We start from the raw sequence: 16,408 nt of genomic DNA, 5'->3' as shown, positions 1-16,408 counted from the left end.
ATTGTAGCATGAAAGTTTCATTTTCAACATTTACTTATATTTAACATTAACAAGGTCTGTTTATCAAATACACAGGGAGTAAAATGCTGAGATTTGGGGGAATTCCCCGGCAGTCCAGTGGTTAGGCCTCTGTGCTTTCACTGCCCAGGGCCAGGGTTCAATCCCTGGTTGGGGAACTAAGATCCCACAAGCTGCATGGCACGGCCCAAAAGAAACAAAAAAATGCTGCGACTTATAAAAACTTGAAATTACCGGTCAGATGCTGACCCCCAACAAAAAAGGTAACATTCAGCAGGGATTAATGGGCACCCTTTCAAACTTGGATCCTGACAAATGAGTATATTCAGGACCAACAACCTGTTCACAAGCAGCTCATAGAAGGGAGGGTCTTGGGCCTAACCTGAGAGCTGTTTTGAGAAAGCCTGATCTGTGATTCCAGAACGAGGCAAACTTGAGAAGACCAAGGAACTTCATGAAAAGTACTGTCCAACAGTAAAGTGAGGTTACTTGTTTTACCCTCTTCAGTGTCCAAGGTGAGGCTGAAGGGTTTCACAGGATTCTTGATGGGGGAGGAGGCTTAGTTCCCTTCCAACTTCAAGACTTCTGCTCTTAGGAATAAATTATCGAAAGGGCTACTCAGGAACGCCTGCAATTACACCTCTCCCAGGACTACAGAAACCTGTCTCCATCTGCACCGCAAACATCAGGAGCCCAATTGAAGGCTTTCCTGCTCCTGTTTCTTCCATCATGACTTGCCTCCCAACCCCAACGGACGGCCCCTAAGACAGCTCCAGTCACTTGGAACCCCAGACCCGCCCATTTTTAACAACCAGTTAGCTGTTACAGATAAGCCCTTTCTCTACTCACCTCTTTAAACACCTCGCCTGTCTTCCCCAGTGCCATGCCTGCCAAATACCAGGTTTCAGGTACTCACACCTGGGAATTCTCCCCCAATATCTAACTTCATTCTTCCTGCCCTGGTCTCAGCCAATTTTCTCTGCCTATAACTGAACACCAGTCCCATCCTCTATCCTCTAAGGGTGAAATCTTCAATTTATAGACAAGAAACCAAGGCCAGGTCCTATAGTAAGAATTCCAAACCATCTCTGAAAGAAACCCCTCTTCTGCAGCCTGTTATTTCTCCATCCCATACTTGCCTCCCCTCTTCCTCATTTAGCTCCTGCTCCCCTCAGCCTGGCTCCGTTCAGCCCTCTCCCCACTTTCACCAGCAGCTTCATCTTATAGCTCTCACCCACACCCAAGACCTCTCAGCTGTGTACCAGTCAGGCCCTTATTTCCAGTGGCCCAAAACACTAATGTACTTTTCAGTGTAAAGAGGTAGACATAACTCATGAAGTACTTATATTAGAAATGAAGACCTCAAACCATACCTATGAGGCCAACTTTGAGGGGAGAAAACAGCCACAGAGACGGGGTGACCTGGGTAGCACTTACAGAGCCAGAAAGGCATCTTTGGGCTGTACTGTTACACTGCCCAACCTTGGGAACCACGTAAAACTGAGCTGCGATCTCACTATTCTCCAAAGAGGAAACTATAAGCGGGTTAAGTTAGTTTAAAATTTTATTTTTTTTAATTTTTTTTAAATATTTTTATGTAATAAAAAGTAAAAGTCCTTGTCCAACCATCCTTGTGGGGCATCTGTGTCTCTCACGCAGGTCATTCAAGTTAATGGGGAAGAAAGAACAGGGGGCCCAAGTCTGAGGTTATAAATAATAGAAAATAAAAGATCTTCATCTCCAGTGGGGGGGATAGATGAGAGGATGGAAGGGCAAGATGGGGTGGGGATGGGCAGGGGCACAGCAGGAACCCCCCACCCCCGCTGGACCCCAGCCCTACCCACTTTGAGGCCCTTCCCATTCAAGGTGCTTGGCAGGAATTCCCCCAGCTCCCCCCACCCCCGGGGGGAAAGGGGGATTGGGGGGCTGGGACTGGTCCGAGCTGCTGGGGGAAGAGACATAGGTCACTCTTCCCTCCACTCATGGAGGTCTCAGGTCGCGGCCAGGACAATCTTCAGTTCCCCGGGGGGTGGAAGGGGAGCTGCTGGGAGGGATGAGATTGAACTGGTTGGAGGGGAAAGAGAAGAGAGCAGGAGCATTAGAACCCAAGCAGCTGTCCCTGCATCCAGTGCCGTCCAGTGCGGGGTGTGGGGCAGTGTTGGTAGGAGCGCCTCCTCAAGGTGTCTCATGGGGCTGTCAGAAGCACAGATCAATCGCCGTTTCCCAGTGAGCCAGAGCCCTTCCTCATGTGCCCAGCTCAGCCCCCCACACCCCAGCCTGGCCCTGTCTGCTGCGCTGACCTTACCTCGGCTAAGTCAGGAGACAGTCGGGGTCACTGAGAGCTGGGGAGGCAGTGGGGAGGGGGGCTGCTGGATCACAACTGAGCGAGGACGGAGGGAAGCAAAGGACAGAGCCAGGAGCAAGCCCCTGGCGGCGGCGACTGTGGCTTCTGCCCACCCTACATACTTCACAGATAGGTGCAGGTCGGCAGGCGCCCTGTGGGACAGCCCTGCCTCCAAGACCCCTCACTCCCCACCCAGAACCCGTGCATCCTGCCCCACCTGCAGCCCATCAGCTCTTCCATGCCAAATTCCCCCAGCTAACGAGAACTCACGAATCCTGTCATCGGCTCCTCCTGGAAATCCAGGCGCCTGGCCAGGCTGCTCACCTTGGGGGTGTCCGATGTAGGGATAGGGTGAGGGTGTGGAAGCTGAGAGTGCAGGCACCCCACTCTGGGGCACCGCGCCTTGGGGGGGGCCCCCATGGCTCTGGGGTGGGTGCAGCAGCATCACCTGGGGCGGGTGGGGAGCCCCAGGGTGAGGGGGCGGGGCTGCTGTGATTCCAGTTTGGACATGGGCCTGCAGAGAACAAAAAGCAGCTGTGAGCACCTTTCAGACACGGGCTCTGAAAATCCCAGTGTCAGGAGCCTGAAGTGAAAGGTGCACCGAGGGTTCAGGTCCTCGTGGCAAGGCAGGTCACGTGGGCTCTTACCTGGGTAACATGGGCCATGTTGGTGAAGCCGTGGGGCAGCTGCTGGTGGGCATGAATAGCATACACAGCGGCTGGCTGGGGGAAGCTGCTCTGAGGGGACTGCGCAGAAGGTCCCGGCGGCAGAGAAGGCGGCGTGCCTGTCAGGGCCCCTGGGTGGTACAGGTTCTGCTGTGGCTGTCCACTGCCCAGGTGTGGGGCCTGCCCCGCCTGGTGCTGTCAAGGAGAGGTGGAGAGTGAGTGCCACTTCCTCCTCCGGTCCCCCAGCCTACCACTTGCTGACCCCTGGTCCTCCCTCCCGGCTGGGGAATGACCCCTAGCTTATCTCTCTTGCAGCCACCCATTCCTGCCCCACCCACTTGGATCCCCCATGGCAGGCACCTGGACGGGACTGGGGGCTGCATGCTGGGACTGCGGCTGGCTCCCAGTAGGCGTGGTGGCCGGCTGCGGCTGGTGGGCATGGAGCTGCGTGGCATGGTGTGGATAGGACTGGTGAACAGTGGCTACAGCAGGAAGGGGGGAGAGAATCAGGGCTGAGCACACTGGAGGGGGCGGAGGAGCACAGCCTGGAGGGGGAGGGTACAGAACTCACCATAAAGGGCTTGAGGGGTGGGCTGCTCTGCAGAAGGGTACTGAGGGGTGGAGGATGACACAATGGCCTGGGGATGGCTCCCCGACGTCAGCATGCGTGGGTTGCTTTGAAGCATGGGGGCAAACACCGGCTGGAGGAGCAAGGAGAGGAGCGGTCGGCACGGCGGAGGGCTTGGGAGGCATAGCCTGCTACCAAGCACCCTGAGCACAGCGCTACCCTGGTCTCATCACGACCACCCAGCTTCCTGTTCACAATAACCCTACTAAGTTTTTTTCCTTATAAAGTGTGGCACTACTAAGGCCCAGGGATCCGCTGCCTTGCACAGGTCTTACCAGAGCCAGGACTGAAGCCCATGTGGGACACCACCACCCAGAACTCTGCCTGCCTCCCCTGCCAGCTCCCGGCGTCTGGGAGGTGGAGAAGACAGGCTTTCTAAAAAGGGGGCGCTGCACCCCTCCTCTCCTCCCGCGCCTCAGTCACCTGCGAGGGGTAGTGGGCCATGGGCTGCATCATGGCGGGCTGGCCTGGGAACTGCTGTGGATTGTAGGGGATGTAGGAAGAATAAGGTGTGGCAGCCACCAGAGGGGGGCCAGCAGCGGCGGCAGCCTGCATCATCGGAGGGGCTGAGGCTGGCTGGTGTTGGTCCGAGCGCTGGGGGGGCAGGGAGCCTGCCGGTGGGGGGAAAATAGTGCAGGGCTCAAGCTCCATCTGCCAGCAGGCACTAGGCAGTGCCACCGACTGCCCCTCCTGACCCTGCTCACCTTTTGCTCCCCGGTACTTGCCCTGCTGTCCAGGCACTGAGTTGGACACAGGATATGGATACATCTGAGGTGCCTTGGAACGAGAACACAGGTGAGACTGAACGACTTGCTTATAAATGCTCAGAACAGGTGTGACTCGGTCCCTCAGGTAGCCTAGCCAAACCTCTTACCCTGGGCCACCCAGTCTCTTCTCTCACCTGAACAGCTGGTCCCATGTGGATCTGAGGTATGTAGGAAATGTACTGCGGGCTATATAGCCCACTCTGGCCTGCTGTCAGCACCGGGATGGAGGGAGTTGAATGAGTCCGGGGCCCAGGAGAAGTTGGAGTACTGGTGGATTTATTCTGTGAGACAAAGGAGGACATGTATAAGATATCTTAATGACTTTCGTACCACGCCCCCCGCCTATCAACAGCATCCATGGAGTGCTGTGCGCCAAACACATCCTATGCTTTATCTTGGTTAAGCCTCACGTCAAACCCTATGAGATGAGCTTTCTCAAGTTACAGGCGAGGCAACTGAGACAGAGAGGTTAAGTGGCCTGTCTAAGATCACAAAGCTTGCAGGCACAGAGGATCATGCTGAGTCAGGGCCCGTGCTCCTAACTACCAGACTCTTGTCACCTCTCGCTGCCTGACAGTCAGGTGCTCCTCCTCCAGTGCTCTAGCACCCTGCTCCCAAGTCTCCCTCATGGAAACCAAAGCCCACATTCCCTCATCCCATCTCACCACAGACAGCAGGGGCTTAGTGGGATTGAACTCCTTGGCATTAGGGTTCAATGTTGACTTCTTCACTTGTCTATGAGAGAAAAATAAAAGTAAATCCTCACGGTTTCCCCTCATCACCCGATACCCACCCAGCTCCCCACCCCACTCACTCAGCAACAGGGCCCTCATCCTTGTCATCTCCCTTGATGAGGCCCACTGGGGGGCTACTGGTTTGGCTTGGGCAAGGCGGTGGGGGCTGATCCGGCCCTTCGGCGCCTCCTGCTGGTGGCAGGGGTGATTTGTCCTCCTTATCCGATATGGATTCTGTCTTGGAGGAAACAGGGGACCCCATGGGCTCTGAAGCCAAAAGACTATCAACCTCCTTCTCCTTCCCTTTGGCCTCCTCCTTTAGGATCCGGGGAGGAAAAGGATCCAGGCTGGTCTCAGGGGAGCTACTGGGCTGAAGCTGGAAGGAGAGAAACACATACACAACATACAGAGTACTGTCCAGTCCAGACCCCAAGCCCACCTTCCTTCCTCCATCTTTGCTTGCTCTCACCTCTTGGTGCCACCCAGTGCCTAGTCCATAAACCCCCTTCATCTCTATCCTAACATCCTAGCTCATTCCCACACTTTTCTCACCTTAAACTGGGCCCCAAATTTTCTCAGTTCTTCCAGTTGAAAGCGTTTCTGCTCATTCTGAAGGCCAGGGACTATGAGAAATACCAAAAAAGAAAAATATATACATTTCTTTTCTTGAAGGTGGCTACATAGCATCCCAAAGGACAAAGAAACCACGGAAAAAAAGAAGAGCTCTTTAGAACCCTTTAAGTTAGGATCAAAGGGCTGATACACATTATCTTTTTCTGAATTCCAACAACTTTCCTAACTGAAAGGCTGTCCTAATCCAAGGGGTATTAGACTCTGAAAAAAAAAAAAAAAAATCCTCACCTTTCCCTGCTATTCGGGACAGCTCCTGGGACTCCAGCGTTCTCCCAGGTTCCTTGGCTGGGAGTTCTTTTACTGAACAAGAAAGTAGAGATGCGTGAAGGCCCTTCTCTCCAGAACCACACTTCCCACTGTCCACGGCGTTCAAGCAGGTGGCTCTTACCATCTGTGGGTGCCAGTGAGATCTTTGGAGAAGCTGGGGAAATGGAGCCTACTCCAGGATCCCCAACTGATGATGTCACGGGGATGGAAGCTGAAGAGGTCGGTACTGCTGAGCCGATGGGAGGCTCAGGACAGGAAGCTGAGATTGGGGCAGGGGCAGCTGACTTGGGAGAGCGTGGCGGGTACATCCGGCCTACTGGAAGAAAAGGGAGAACGACGTGATGGTCACTGCTGGTCAATGAGCAATGGGTACCGGGGACTCACCAGAAACACCAAGAAAAGTTGATCCACAAGGTCACAAACCTAAATACTTAGAAGGGCAAGGCAGGTAAGGTAAGCAGGTAAAATGGCTTCATGGGTACCATGAAAGACTGGAATGCTGAAAGGGACAGGCATGACTCAATTCCAGCCAACCAGAGCTATGCAGCAAGACAGGTTCAGTGTTGGCAGAACTTTCTGTATTTCAAAAGAACGTTAGAAATTTCCTGTTTTCTCCTGTCTTAAAATGTTGGTAACTAATTTAAACAAAACACATCTGCCAGCCAGACACAACCCATGGATTGCCATGCTGGGATTTCTGCATGAGGGAAACTGAAAAATTATATACTAAAAAGCATAAATCCAAGCCTCCAAAACACCTTTCATCATATCTTGAAACTGTCTCCCATCCCAGCATTCTAACAACTGACACATTTACATCCCTTCACAAATTTCTATCCATTTCTTCACATAACACCACTGGAATCTTACCTGCAGGAGGAGGTGGAACAGAAGCTTCTCCAGAAGGCCTGCTGCTGGGGGAAGACAGAGTCTTGGCACCTCTCAGAGGCCGCTGTGCCTTAGGGGACATGCGGGAAGGGCCTAATTTTTTTTTTTTTTTTTTTAAAGATGGGAAAAAAGAGGCAGAGTTCCTGCTATTACATTACCATCAACACACCTTCCTTCTAACCCATCTAAATCCTTTTAATTGTCTTCCCCACCTCCTTACCTTCCTGTTCCCTGCCCCCAACAAGTCTGCTTCATAACTCACCTCCATTGATACCGCGTGTCTCAGAACCTGGGCCAGGGCTGCTATTGTCAAGATGGTGAGGGCCACGAGGTGGCAAAGAGCTAAGGCCAGGCCGGCCACCCCGAGAACTACTGCATCGAACTCCTCCCCGGGGACCTTCCCGAACTCGTTGGGGTAGAGGGATATACTTTCCCTCCCTGGGGAGAGAGTTCAAATAACATTAAGTAGCCACAAAACACATTTTACAAAGGTGAAGCCCTCCTCCTAAAGTCCGCCTCCTGCCTCAACACACACACACAACTACGCCTGGCTTTGGCTGTCTGCACTCTTTCACTTGACGAAATGTCCTGGTTATGTGTTCTGTGGCTCCAGGATTATGCCCTTATGTTGCATCAACTCCTGACCAGAACAAAGCAGCCAGTACTCCACAATCCTAACCCTCCTGACCTACAAGAAAAGTAGTATCACACTGTGGTTTAAGGTGCAGCTTTTATAAGACACTATACACTTTGGTTTCATTTTCATAAAGGGAAGAGTAGAAAAACATATGAATGAATATGCAGAGGAAAAAAGAACATGTATCAAAAAGCTGAAAAAACCTGTCCTTAATCCATAGGCTTTAGCCTTGTTACCTTGGACAAATTATCTAATGATTGTAGACTTCAGTCTCCTAAACCTAAAAACTGGGAATAACTATGTATTAACCTATATGGCTGTGAGGCTTCAACAAGAGTATACCGAGCTCTTGGCCCAAGCCCTGGCCCAAACGGTGAGCCCCACATGGACCAGCCACCCCTAGCAATCACCTAGATGCCAAGCTGGGGCTCTCTCGCCCTGAACCCTGTCGCTGAACCGCACTGTGCTTCTCCTCCTCGGTGCGCCCGTCGTCGTTCTCCATGGCAATCCGCAGGCGGTACTGGGGGCTCGATTCAATCTCTCGAGCCAACTGGGCTGCACGCAGCTCCCGCTGACGAAATTCTTCTGAGTTGTCCTTCTCTAAGGGCACCCTGAGAGGACCACGACCATCCCAGTGCCACAGGACAAGAGGGGAGAAAGGGAAGACATTTCTATCAGTCCTATCACCAACTCAGATATGTAGGTGTTTAAACCCTTCAACAACTCGGCATGTATTGAACTGGTATCTAGGAGGGTCCCAGGCAGAGCAGGAAGGCCTATCTCTGAATCTGAGGGACACTTAGACACATATATAAATCTGTTAAGGTTTTAGAGGAAAAGTATGGACAAGAAAGCAGTTAATTCTACTCATGGAATCAAGGTTAAGAGAAAAGAGAAAACCTCTGCGGGAGCAGTTCACAGGCAGATCAGGAGTGGGGAGAGGGCAACTCAGCACCCAGAAAAGCATGTACAAAAGCTATGTTCCACCTAGAGACCCACCCACCTTCTGTTGATGACCCCACACCTAAAGCTGTACCACGTGAGAAGAACCAAAAGACACTCACGTGTAAGAAGAGAGACTGCTGTCGTAGGTGGTCTTTACGCCGTAGTTCTCCTCATTGAACTTGAACATTTCATTGGGGTCCCATCCATTGGACTAAAGGAAAAGGGAGAATGTTTTAAAACCCAGGAAGGAAAGCAACAATAACCTGTCTTTGTCATCCATCAGATTGAAAGATTAAAAATCTGACCAAATCAAGAGTGAAAAAAGGAACACAGCTGGTGGGAATGTCAACTAGTACCACGGACTGTAGTACAAACCGGCAATATCTAGCAAAAGAGAAGTCTTTAAGACCTAACATCCATTTCCAGGTTTATATCCCAGGGAAATTCTGGCACATGTACATGGGGATACATATTCTAACAATTCACTAAGGTGCTATTTTTAATACCAAAAATAATGGCCAAACAAACACCAATCAGTAAGGAAAGGGATAAATACAATTTGTTGTGTATACATACATGTACATGTATATAAATAGGACAAAACACAACAGTTAAGAACAATGACTAGATCCACAGACCAACATGAAAAATTCAAAATCTATAAGCAAGAAAAGTAAATTTTAGACAAATTAATGCAGTGAAATAACAATGCACTCACTAATGAGCAACTTTAAATGGTCACGGTAGTTGTTTTGAGAAAGGAAAATGGGCCTACACAGTACTCAATCTCATCTTTTTTTTTTTTTTTTTTTTTTCAGGCTGGAAAGAAACTGACTTGAAGCAAAGGTTAACAGTTGTCAATCACAGATGATGGAAGAACAGGTATTTTTGTTTTGTTATTTTCTGTACTTTTCCATTGGAATCTACCTGCCATCAACAAGCAATAGTAAAAGAGATCCCCCCGCCCACCCCAGCAACTCTTGGTTCCAAGAATTATGTCGTGTCAACAACCCACATTCTGGCAGCAGAGCTCCCCAGCTCTCAGGTTCTCGGGGAAGGAGACTGTACCATGTCAGACTCCAGGTCGTAGTCATCGCTGTTGCTGTCGCCCCCCTCCCAGCGCTGAAGCACCTTCTCTTTGTGCTCCCCATTCACCTTCGAGTTCATGGCAATGGCTGAATCAGTGAACTTGTCTGTGAGGGCAGATTGAAGATCAGGAGTCAGGTGATATTTCACAGCCTTCTTTCCAACACCCCTCCCACCACGGGAGTAAAGAAAAGTTTCTGTGTGTCAGAGTTTGGGGGGTGGGGGCAAGGGGTGGGGTGCAGCCTAAAAAGCCTCATTCTAAGAGTTCAAAAGGAACAAGGAGTTGAAAACAAAGCAAGGAAAGTATGAAGAACCACAACACAGGCTGGAATTCATTCCACTGTATCTTAGACATTAAGACATATTCTCAAGAAGAAAAATCTAGCCATCTTCCTCAGAAATAAAGGAAGATGGTAAAGAGGGGGAGGGAGAAGGAGAAACAAGTCATCACGTTCTCTGCCCTCTACTCAAGAAGTGGGTCTGACATAACACCCTGGCCCAAAAAAATACCTTTAGTAGCATAATTGAAGTCAACATTTCGGAAGTGGACAAGCATGACATCACTTGGCTTAAATACCATGGTGTCCACAATGTCTTCCCGACGAGGGCCACCTGCTGGCTCCAATGCTTTCCGATGCACAGCGTCTACTGCCAGTTCAAACTACAAAAGTCCCATTTCCCAACACCCAAGGGTCAGTATCAAGAAATGTGAAGACAAAAATATGACTACTTTTGTTTTACCCTTTCTAAACTTTCCCCAACACCACATTCTCACGTGCACTGTCTTCTCAACACCAGCCACAGGACTTAGCCAAAGTCCCAAACTTAAAAATTCACATCTTTAAAGTTGAGCATTTTAACATCAAAGTACCGAGCCCTCAAATCTCAAACCCATATCTTTTAAGTGCATGCAGCACTATTCCGGCACAGGCCTACAAAAATGAGTACAGCCACGATGCTGACCAACACCACTCAATTTATATCTGCAATGAGCCTCTTTCATTCTCCTCCTCTTCCTCCCATGTAACTCCAAAGCTAAGCTAATTTGAATACACTGACCTTTGAGCTCAGTGTCTTGAAGATACCTTCATAGGTGGTACCATTCTTTACCTTTACATCACAAGTGGAGCCCTGAAAGGGGGGGGCGGGGGCGGGTAAGAAGAGTGCCTCTAGCAAACTTATGCATTACATTCCTCAACCTAGGAGTTAGGTACCCACTTACCACAACAGCTGTAAGGAAATGCAGCATTCTGGAATTGTTGTAGACACCCTCAAACACCTGTCAGTAACACAGGAGAGGGACAAATAAAGGAACAGCCAGTCACCATCTCACCTTCCTTCAAAATGTCCACATTCTACTCACACCCACCTTGTACGTGCTGGGCCCCTTGCACTTCTGAACCCATCTGACTATTTCTGCACCTAATCTGCCCTGTATCCCCACATATACATCTTTTACGTCTCTGTACCTTAGGCGGGGGGGGGAAGGCACTCACCGGTGACTGTGGGGGTCCCTTTCCTGTGCTTTGTCCCCTGTAAGAGAAAGAAATGAGAAACAAGTTACTTAAATATGTTCAATCCCTCTTATACAACTGATTTCAAAGAACTTGGCATGCTAGAGCCAGATACCATGTTTAAATGATCATTTAGGGTACAAACCAATTAATCAACAAGATTTTCAAATTCTCACTTTATAGAGGAAGAAACACAGGCATTAAAAGCCATTTTCTCCAAATGCCAGTCAATCATCAACGGCTGTCAATTGCTTTAAGAGCCAATTCAACACAACCGTTTCACCTTCTGCAAGAGGGCCAGGGCTGCATGCTTCCAAAAGACAAATGCTACAATATTCGACAACAAATAACCCACCCCCGATGTAAAGGTGGAAACTCAGAGAGGGCAGATTTGGAACTACCTAGCTCAGGCATATTATTTCCGAAACAGAAAAGACCATCATTTTTACGTCCTAAACCCTGGAGGGTGGGGGTACTCCCTCTACAATCCACCCTTCTCGACTTCTTTGCTCATTCAGCCTGTTACCCACTCTGGGAGGGGTCACCTATCGCCCGGTAACCCTGCTCCTCGCTGGGTGATGTAACCAGCGGTTGAAGAGGGCGATCAGGGGGGCCGTTGGCGGGGCTGGGGGACAGCGCAGCCGCAAAACCTATCCACCGGGAAGCCTCGCCCGGTCTGCGCCTGCGCACTAAAGCCCACAGGCCTCTTCCAACCCCCCCCCCGCGATCAGAACCCACTGCGCCTGCGTGTACCTCCACTCTCAATTCCATACACCCACACACAGAAGAAACCGAGTGGGGTGTCCACCACTCATCCAAGAACACCAGGCGATCCCGTCCACGCACACTCCCAGCAGCTGCCCTATATGTTACCCGGGGTTGGAGAATGGCCGGGTCATAAGACAGAGCATCCGCACACACGTAGGGGAAGAGCGCGCGCGCGCGCGCTGGAGGTTCCCGACCCGCAGTCCTCCCAGCTTCGTCCCTCCTTCCGTCCCCCCGCCCACCCAGCTCCCCTCCTACTGGCCAGACTGGGAAGGGGGAGGTAGCAACTCGCTCCCAAGTCCCTCCCTCCCTATTGGCCAAACTGTGGGCCGCGCGCCCCCCTCCATTGGCTACGGCCAGGGACCCCTTCCCACAGCTGACTCCCCATTGGCTGAAGCCGGGGACCGCCAGACCCTTCGTGGTAATGGAGCCGGGGACCCCGATCACCTCTTCACCCCCCCCCCAAACTCCTCGTTCCGATGCCGCTGGCAGGATGCGCCCTGCCTGCCCTTAAAGCCCAGGTCCCGAGCCCTGACTAGGCTCGCAGAGCTGAACACGGTCCCTAAATGCCCCGGTGGCCATCCGGGGACCCTTTTCCTCCAACCTGTTTGGACCTGAGGGGCCCAACCCCAGCTTCACGGGGTTTCCCCACTCCCCCTGGCGCCCCTCAAAGGTGGCCAGGCTGGAAGTCCGCCTCGCGCGGTGTCTCAGCCACCTCGGCTCCAGCGAGGTGGAAACCCACCCATCCTCACCTGGCGCTACCGATGGCCGCTGCCCCTGGCCTCTCCTGATGTTGCTGCTGCTGCGGCGGCGGCGCCAAGATGCCCTCAGCTCCCCGGCGGAGCCCGCTCCCGGCAGCGGCTGCAGGCCCCAAGCAGGGGGAAGCAGCGGCGGGAGGCCCTGGGGGAGCCGAGGTGGAGGCCAGGGGCCCCGGGAGGCCGCCGTTGGGAGGGCTGGTGCCCCCGGGAGGCCGGCGGGCCACGGCCTGTTGCGTGGGGGGCGGCTGCTGGGGCTGGGAGGTCTGTTGTGGCGGCTGAGGCTTCAACATGATGGCAGCGTCCGGAAGGGGAATTAGGGGGAAGGGAGGGAGAGAGGAAGCCGGGGCTGGGCCCCCGCCGGAGAGCGCGGGAAACGACGGGGACTGGGAAGCTAGGGACCCGCCGTTGGCGGGCGGGGGCGAGCCCCGCGGTGTCAGGGGTGGAGGGAGAAGACTGCGGTGCGAGGAAGCACCGCGAGGCGGAAGGGGAGGGGGTCTCGCGGGCCGGAGGAAAGCGAGAGGGCGCGAGCCGGCTTGGCGCGCGTGCGCGTCGCCGGGGAAAGGGGAGGGGGAAGAGCGCCCGGGCGGGAGCTCCCGAAGAGGGAGGAGGGAGCGGCGGCGCGAGCTGTCCGCGCGCACCGCGGCGTTTAGCTCCGGGCGGGAGAGGCGAGAATAAAAAAAGGTGAATCTCGCGCCCCTCGCCTTTGGAGTTGGGAAAGAGCAGCGCGGGCGCTCACGCGCGCCAAGGACTTATGGTCTCTAGGTCTCAAGGAGCCCGGAAGGCTGCCGACCGCTGTCGCTTCACAATGAGCGTGTGAAGCGCTGGGGGTGGAGCCGAAGAAGCAGAGAGGAAGGAAGAGCCGGCCGCCCCGCCTAGGCCGCCGGCGTAGCGTCGGGATACCTCCGCAGTCGTGTGAGAAGTCAGAAGAAGGGTGCAGTTCTTCCGCCATTTGGGGGCCCATGGGCGGAGTCTTGAGTGCAAAAAGAAATCCCGCGACTAGACCAGGGACTTATCCTAGGCTTGTGGTACGTTGCATGGGGACCTTATCTGCTTTATATAAAAGACTGATAGGCATTAAAGTTATCAGTTTGAGTATACTGATCTTTGGGGATAAATCTATGCCTAATTCTATATTATTTTAATGATTTTCAACCTAATGGTTTCTCCATGCCCTAGGATGAACCCTTAAACTGTAGTAAGAAAGAGACTGAAGGCCATAGTTCCTAGGGTCTAGTTCAAAATCTACCCAACTCCGCAATGAAGGCAGCCTTCATTCATTCAAATTAGTTGGGCATTAGGACATTAGGCTAGGTGCTTCGGATGTAACTAATTAAACCACTTCTTGCTCTCAAGGAGTTCAAACTAATGGTAGATTCAGAGAATTAGATGAGATCTATTAGGTGAAGCACAGGGCACTATGATAGTACAGCTAATTCAGCTTTGGATGATGGATTTCTAGGCAGGAGAAATAGGATATGACAGGGTAAGAAAACTTCATTATGTCGAGTATAAAATAAGAGGGAGGAATTTAAAAAAAGCAACACAAAAACTGGAAAGGTAAGTAACCTGGGACCAGAGTTTAAAAGAGATGTGGAGGGACTTCCTTGGTGGTCTAGTGGCTAAGACTCCGTGCTCCCAATGCAGGGGGCCCGGGTTTGATCCCTGGTCAGGGAACTAGATCTCACATGCCACAACGAAGATCTGTGGTCCATAACAAATACCTGGTGCAGCCAAATAAATAAATATTTTTTTAAAGAAATAAAAGGCACTTCCCTGGTGGCACAGTGGTTAAGAATCCACCTGCCAATGCAGGGGACACGGGTTTGAGCCCTCGTCTGGGAAGATCCCACGTGCCACAGAGTAACTAAGCCTGTGCGCCACAACTACTGAGCCTGCATGCCACAGCTACTGAAGCCCACGCACCTAGAGCTCAAGCTCCACAACAAGAGAAGCCACCACAATGAGAAGCCCGGGCACTGCAACGAAGAGTAGGCCCTGCTCACCGCAACTAGAGCAACTAGAGAAAGCCCGCGCACAGCAACGAAGACCCAACACAGCCCAAAAAATTAATTAATTATTTTTTAAAAAGAGACGTGGACATCATCCTCAAAGCAGTGGGGAGCCAAATGAAGAGATTTGCATTGTTAAAGGATTACTCTTTCTTTGCAAAGTGGAGAGTGGAGTGGAGTGATGGGTCTGTGGTCTTAATCCTGGCGAACCTTTCAACATGTCATTCTCTCTTCGCTCAGGCATTAGCATTGGAACTCCTCCAGCTCCAAACTCTCCCCTGAACATGCACACACTTAGCTAAAAGTTTACCTTACTCTTTGGGAACTATTCCTTCGCCCCACCTCTCTCCTAGCTTTTTAGAGTGTTAGGTTCCCTCCCTCTGTGTTTGGCCAGCAATTTTCTTCACTGTATTCTGTGAGCTCCCTTTCGTTCTGTTTTCCTGCTGGTATCAGCTCCCTAACGGCTGGGATCTTATTCTTGCTGCTCCTTCTGCGATACCTGGCACAATGCAGGCAGTCAATTAAATACCTATGAAGTGGATGGATCCAAGAGGTATTTTGAGGACCATGTCTCCTGGTTGCCTGAATAACTGTCTAGCTCTTTCCTGGCATTATGCCACCTCCCCAGCCTCGTCATGGGCACTCCTGTCTCCCCACCCACATTCTGCTCCCACACTCTGTTATGTCTCAGCCTGTTAAACTCCCATTTCCGCAACATGCCTTGCCCTTATTCAGCTCTGCCTTTACATGTGCTGTTTCTTCACCTACTTCTCATTCTTCAAGCTCAGGTGTCAGTCCTTTCCAACATCTTGTTATTGACTCCCTCCTCCAGGTTCCCAGAACACTGTGATTTTCTTTCTTTTTTCTTTTTTGGCTCCCCCTTCCATTGGAGCCTAAGGTCATTAAGGTCAGGGACTGTATTTTACTCATTTCTCTGTCCTTCCTGTCTAGCTCAGTGGCTGGCACACAGTCATTCAATAAATTGATAAATGAATGAAATGTCTTATTACCTGCAACTTAGAGATTATATCACTGTGATTTGCTCTGGAGTGATCTCCAGGGTATACTGTTAAGTGAAGAAAGCAAAGAGTATAAACTATGCTTCCTGTGTGCAAGGAAGAAGGGGAAATAAGAAAACAAATATATCTGCAAATTCTTCCAAAGAAAAACACAAGAAGGGTAAACCAAAAACTAATAAAATTGGGCACCCATGAGGGGTGGGAGAAGATGAGGGTTCCTTGGTTGTTGGGTTACATCCCTCTTGTTGAGGGAAACAACAGTGCCCTGAATGCGGAAAGGGAGACACTTCTTTGAGCCTTTTCATATAGTTTTAACTTTTCAAATAATGGTCAACGTATTAAAAAATTAAATCAACAGAAACAGTACCTAAAATCTGAATACAGACATAAATAGATGAACCCAACACTATTTTAGATACGTAAAAATAACACCCTTGGGCTTCCCTGGTGGCGCAGTGGTTAAGAATCCGCCTGCCAATGCAGGGGACATGGGTTCGCACCCTGGTCCAGGAAGATCCCACATGCCACGGAGCACCTCAACCCGTGCGCCACAACTACTGAGCCTGCGCTATAGAGCCCGTGAGCTACAACTACTGAAGCCCGCACGCCTAGAGCCTGTGCTCCACAACAAGAGAAACCACGACAATGAGAAGCCTGCACACCGCCAACGAAGAGTAGCCCCTGCTCGCCGAAACTAGAGAAAGCCCACCTGCAGCAACGAAGAGCCAATG

At 51.4% G+C, this 16,408-nt stretch overlaps 1 protein-coding gene across 31 annotated transcripts; it reads right to left on the bottom strand.

The window, feature by feature from the left end:
- Window positions 1-1,564: 1,564 nt before the first annotated feature.
- ATXN2L (ataxin 2 like) lies at window positions 1,565-13,446 on the bottom strand. Of its 31 annotated transcripts, none has more exons than XM_081257254.1 (24): window positions 12,644-13,442; window positions 11,109-11,145; window positions 10,835-10,891; window positions 10,672-10,743; window positions 10,123-10,273; window positions 9,595-9,719; window positions 8,646-8,737; window positions 7,992-8,192; window positions 7,207-7,382; window positions 6,927-7,037; window positions 6,178-6,372; window positions 6,018-6,089; window positions 5,709-5,779; window positions 5,237-5,532; window positions 5,088-5,157; window positions 4,557-4,703; window positions 4,360-4,432; window positions 4,079-4,266; window positions 3,599-3,728; window positions 3,388-3,509; window positions 3,010-3,222; window positions 2,633-2,876; window positions 2,324-2,483; window positions 1,565-2,082 (listed from the first exon to the last, which is right to left on the bottom strand). In XM_081257254.1, exons 1-23 carry the CDS (start codon window positions 12,937-12,939, stop codon window positions 2,329-2,331), a joined length of 3,294 nt encoding a protein of 1,097 aa, XP_081113380.1. In that variant the 5' UTR covers window positions 12,940-13,442; the 3' UTR covers window positions 1,565-2,082; window positions 2,324-2,328. The 31 variants fall into 31 exon arrangements, 29 of the variants coding, with proteins under 29 accessions (XP_081113380.1, XP_081113400.1, XP_081113408.1 ...); XM_081257274.1 differs by having other exon boundaries at window positions 1,565-2,059; XM_081257282.1 differs by having other exon boundaries at window positions 2,324-2,360; window positions 12,644-13,441.
- Between the last annotated feature and the right edge of the window lie 2,962 nt (window positions 13,447-16,408).

The sequence above is a fragment of the Mesoplodon bidens genome, assembly GCF_964165515.1.
Source record: "Mesoplodon bidens genome assembly, chromosome: 15".
In the NCBI taxonomy this organism is placed as follows: domain Eukaryota; kingdom Metazoa; phylum Chordata; class Mammalia; order Artiodactyla; family Ziphiidae; genus Mesoplodon; species Mesoplodon bidens.
The sequence above is the reverse complement of the archived record's forward strand: the minus strand, read 5'-3'. Positions and strand labels throughout refer to the sequence as shown.

What these genes read in the sequence shown, in the direction of transcription:
- ATXN2L (XM_081257254.1), bottom strand. Translation starts at nt 12,939, where the DNA reads ATGTTGAAGCCTCAGCCGCCACAACAGACCTCCCAGCCCCAGCAGCCG. An exon ending in ATTTCCTTACAGCTGTTGTG is followed by an intron (nt 10,744 to 10,834) that starts GTAAGTGGGTAC and finishes CCCCCCTTTCAG; the next exon opens with GGCTCCACTTGTGATGTAAA. An exon ending in CAAGTACCGGGGAGCAAAAG is followed by an intron (nt 4,267 to 4,359) that starts GTGAGCAGGGTC and finishes CCCCACCGGCAG; the next exon opens with GCTCCCTGCCCCCCCAGCGC.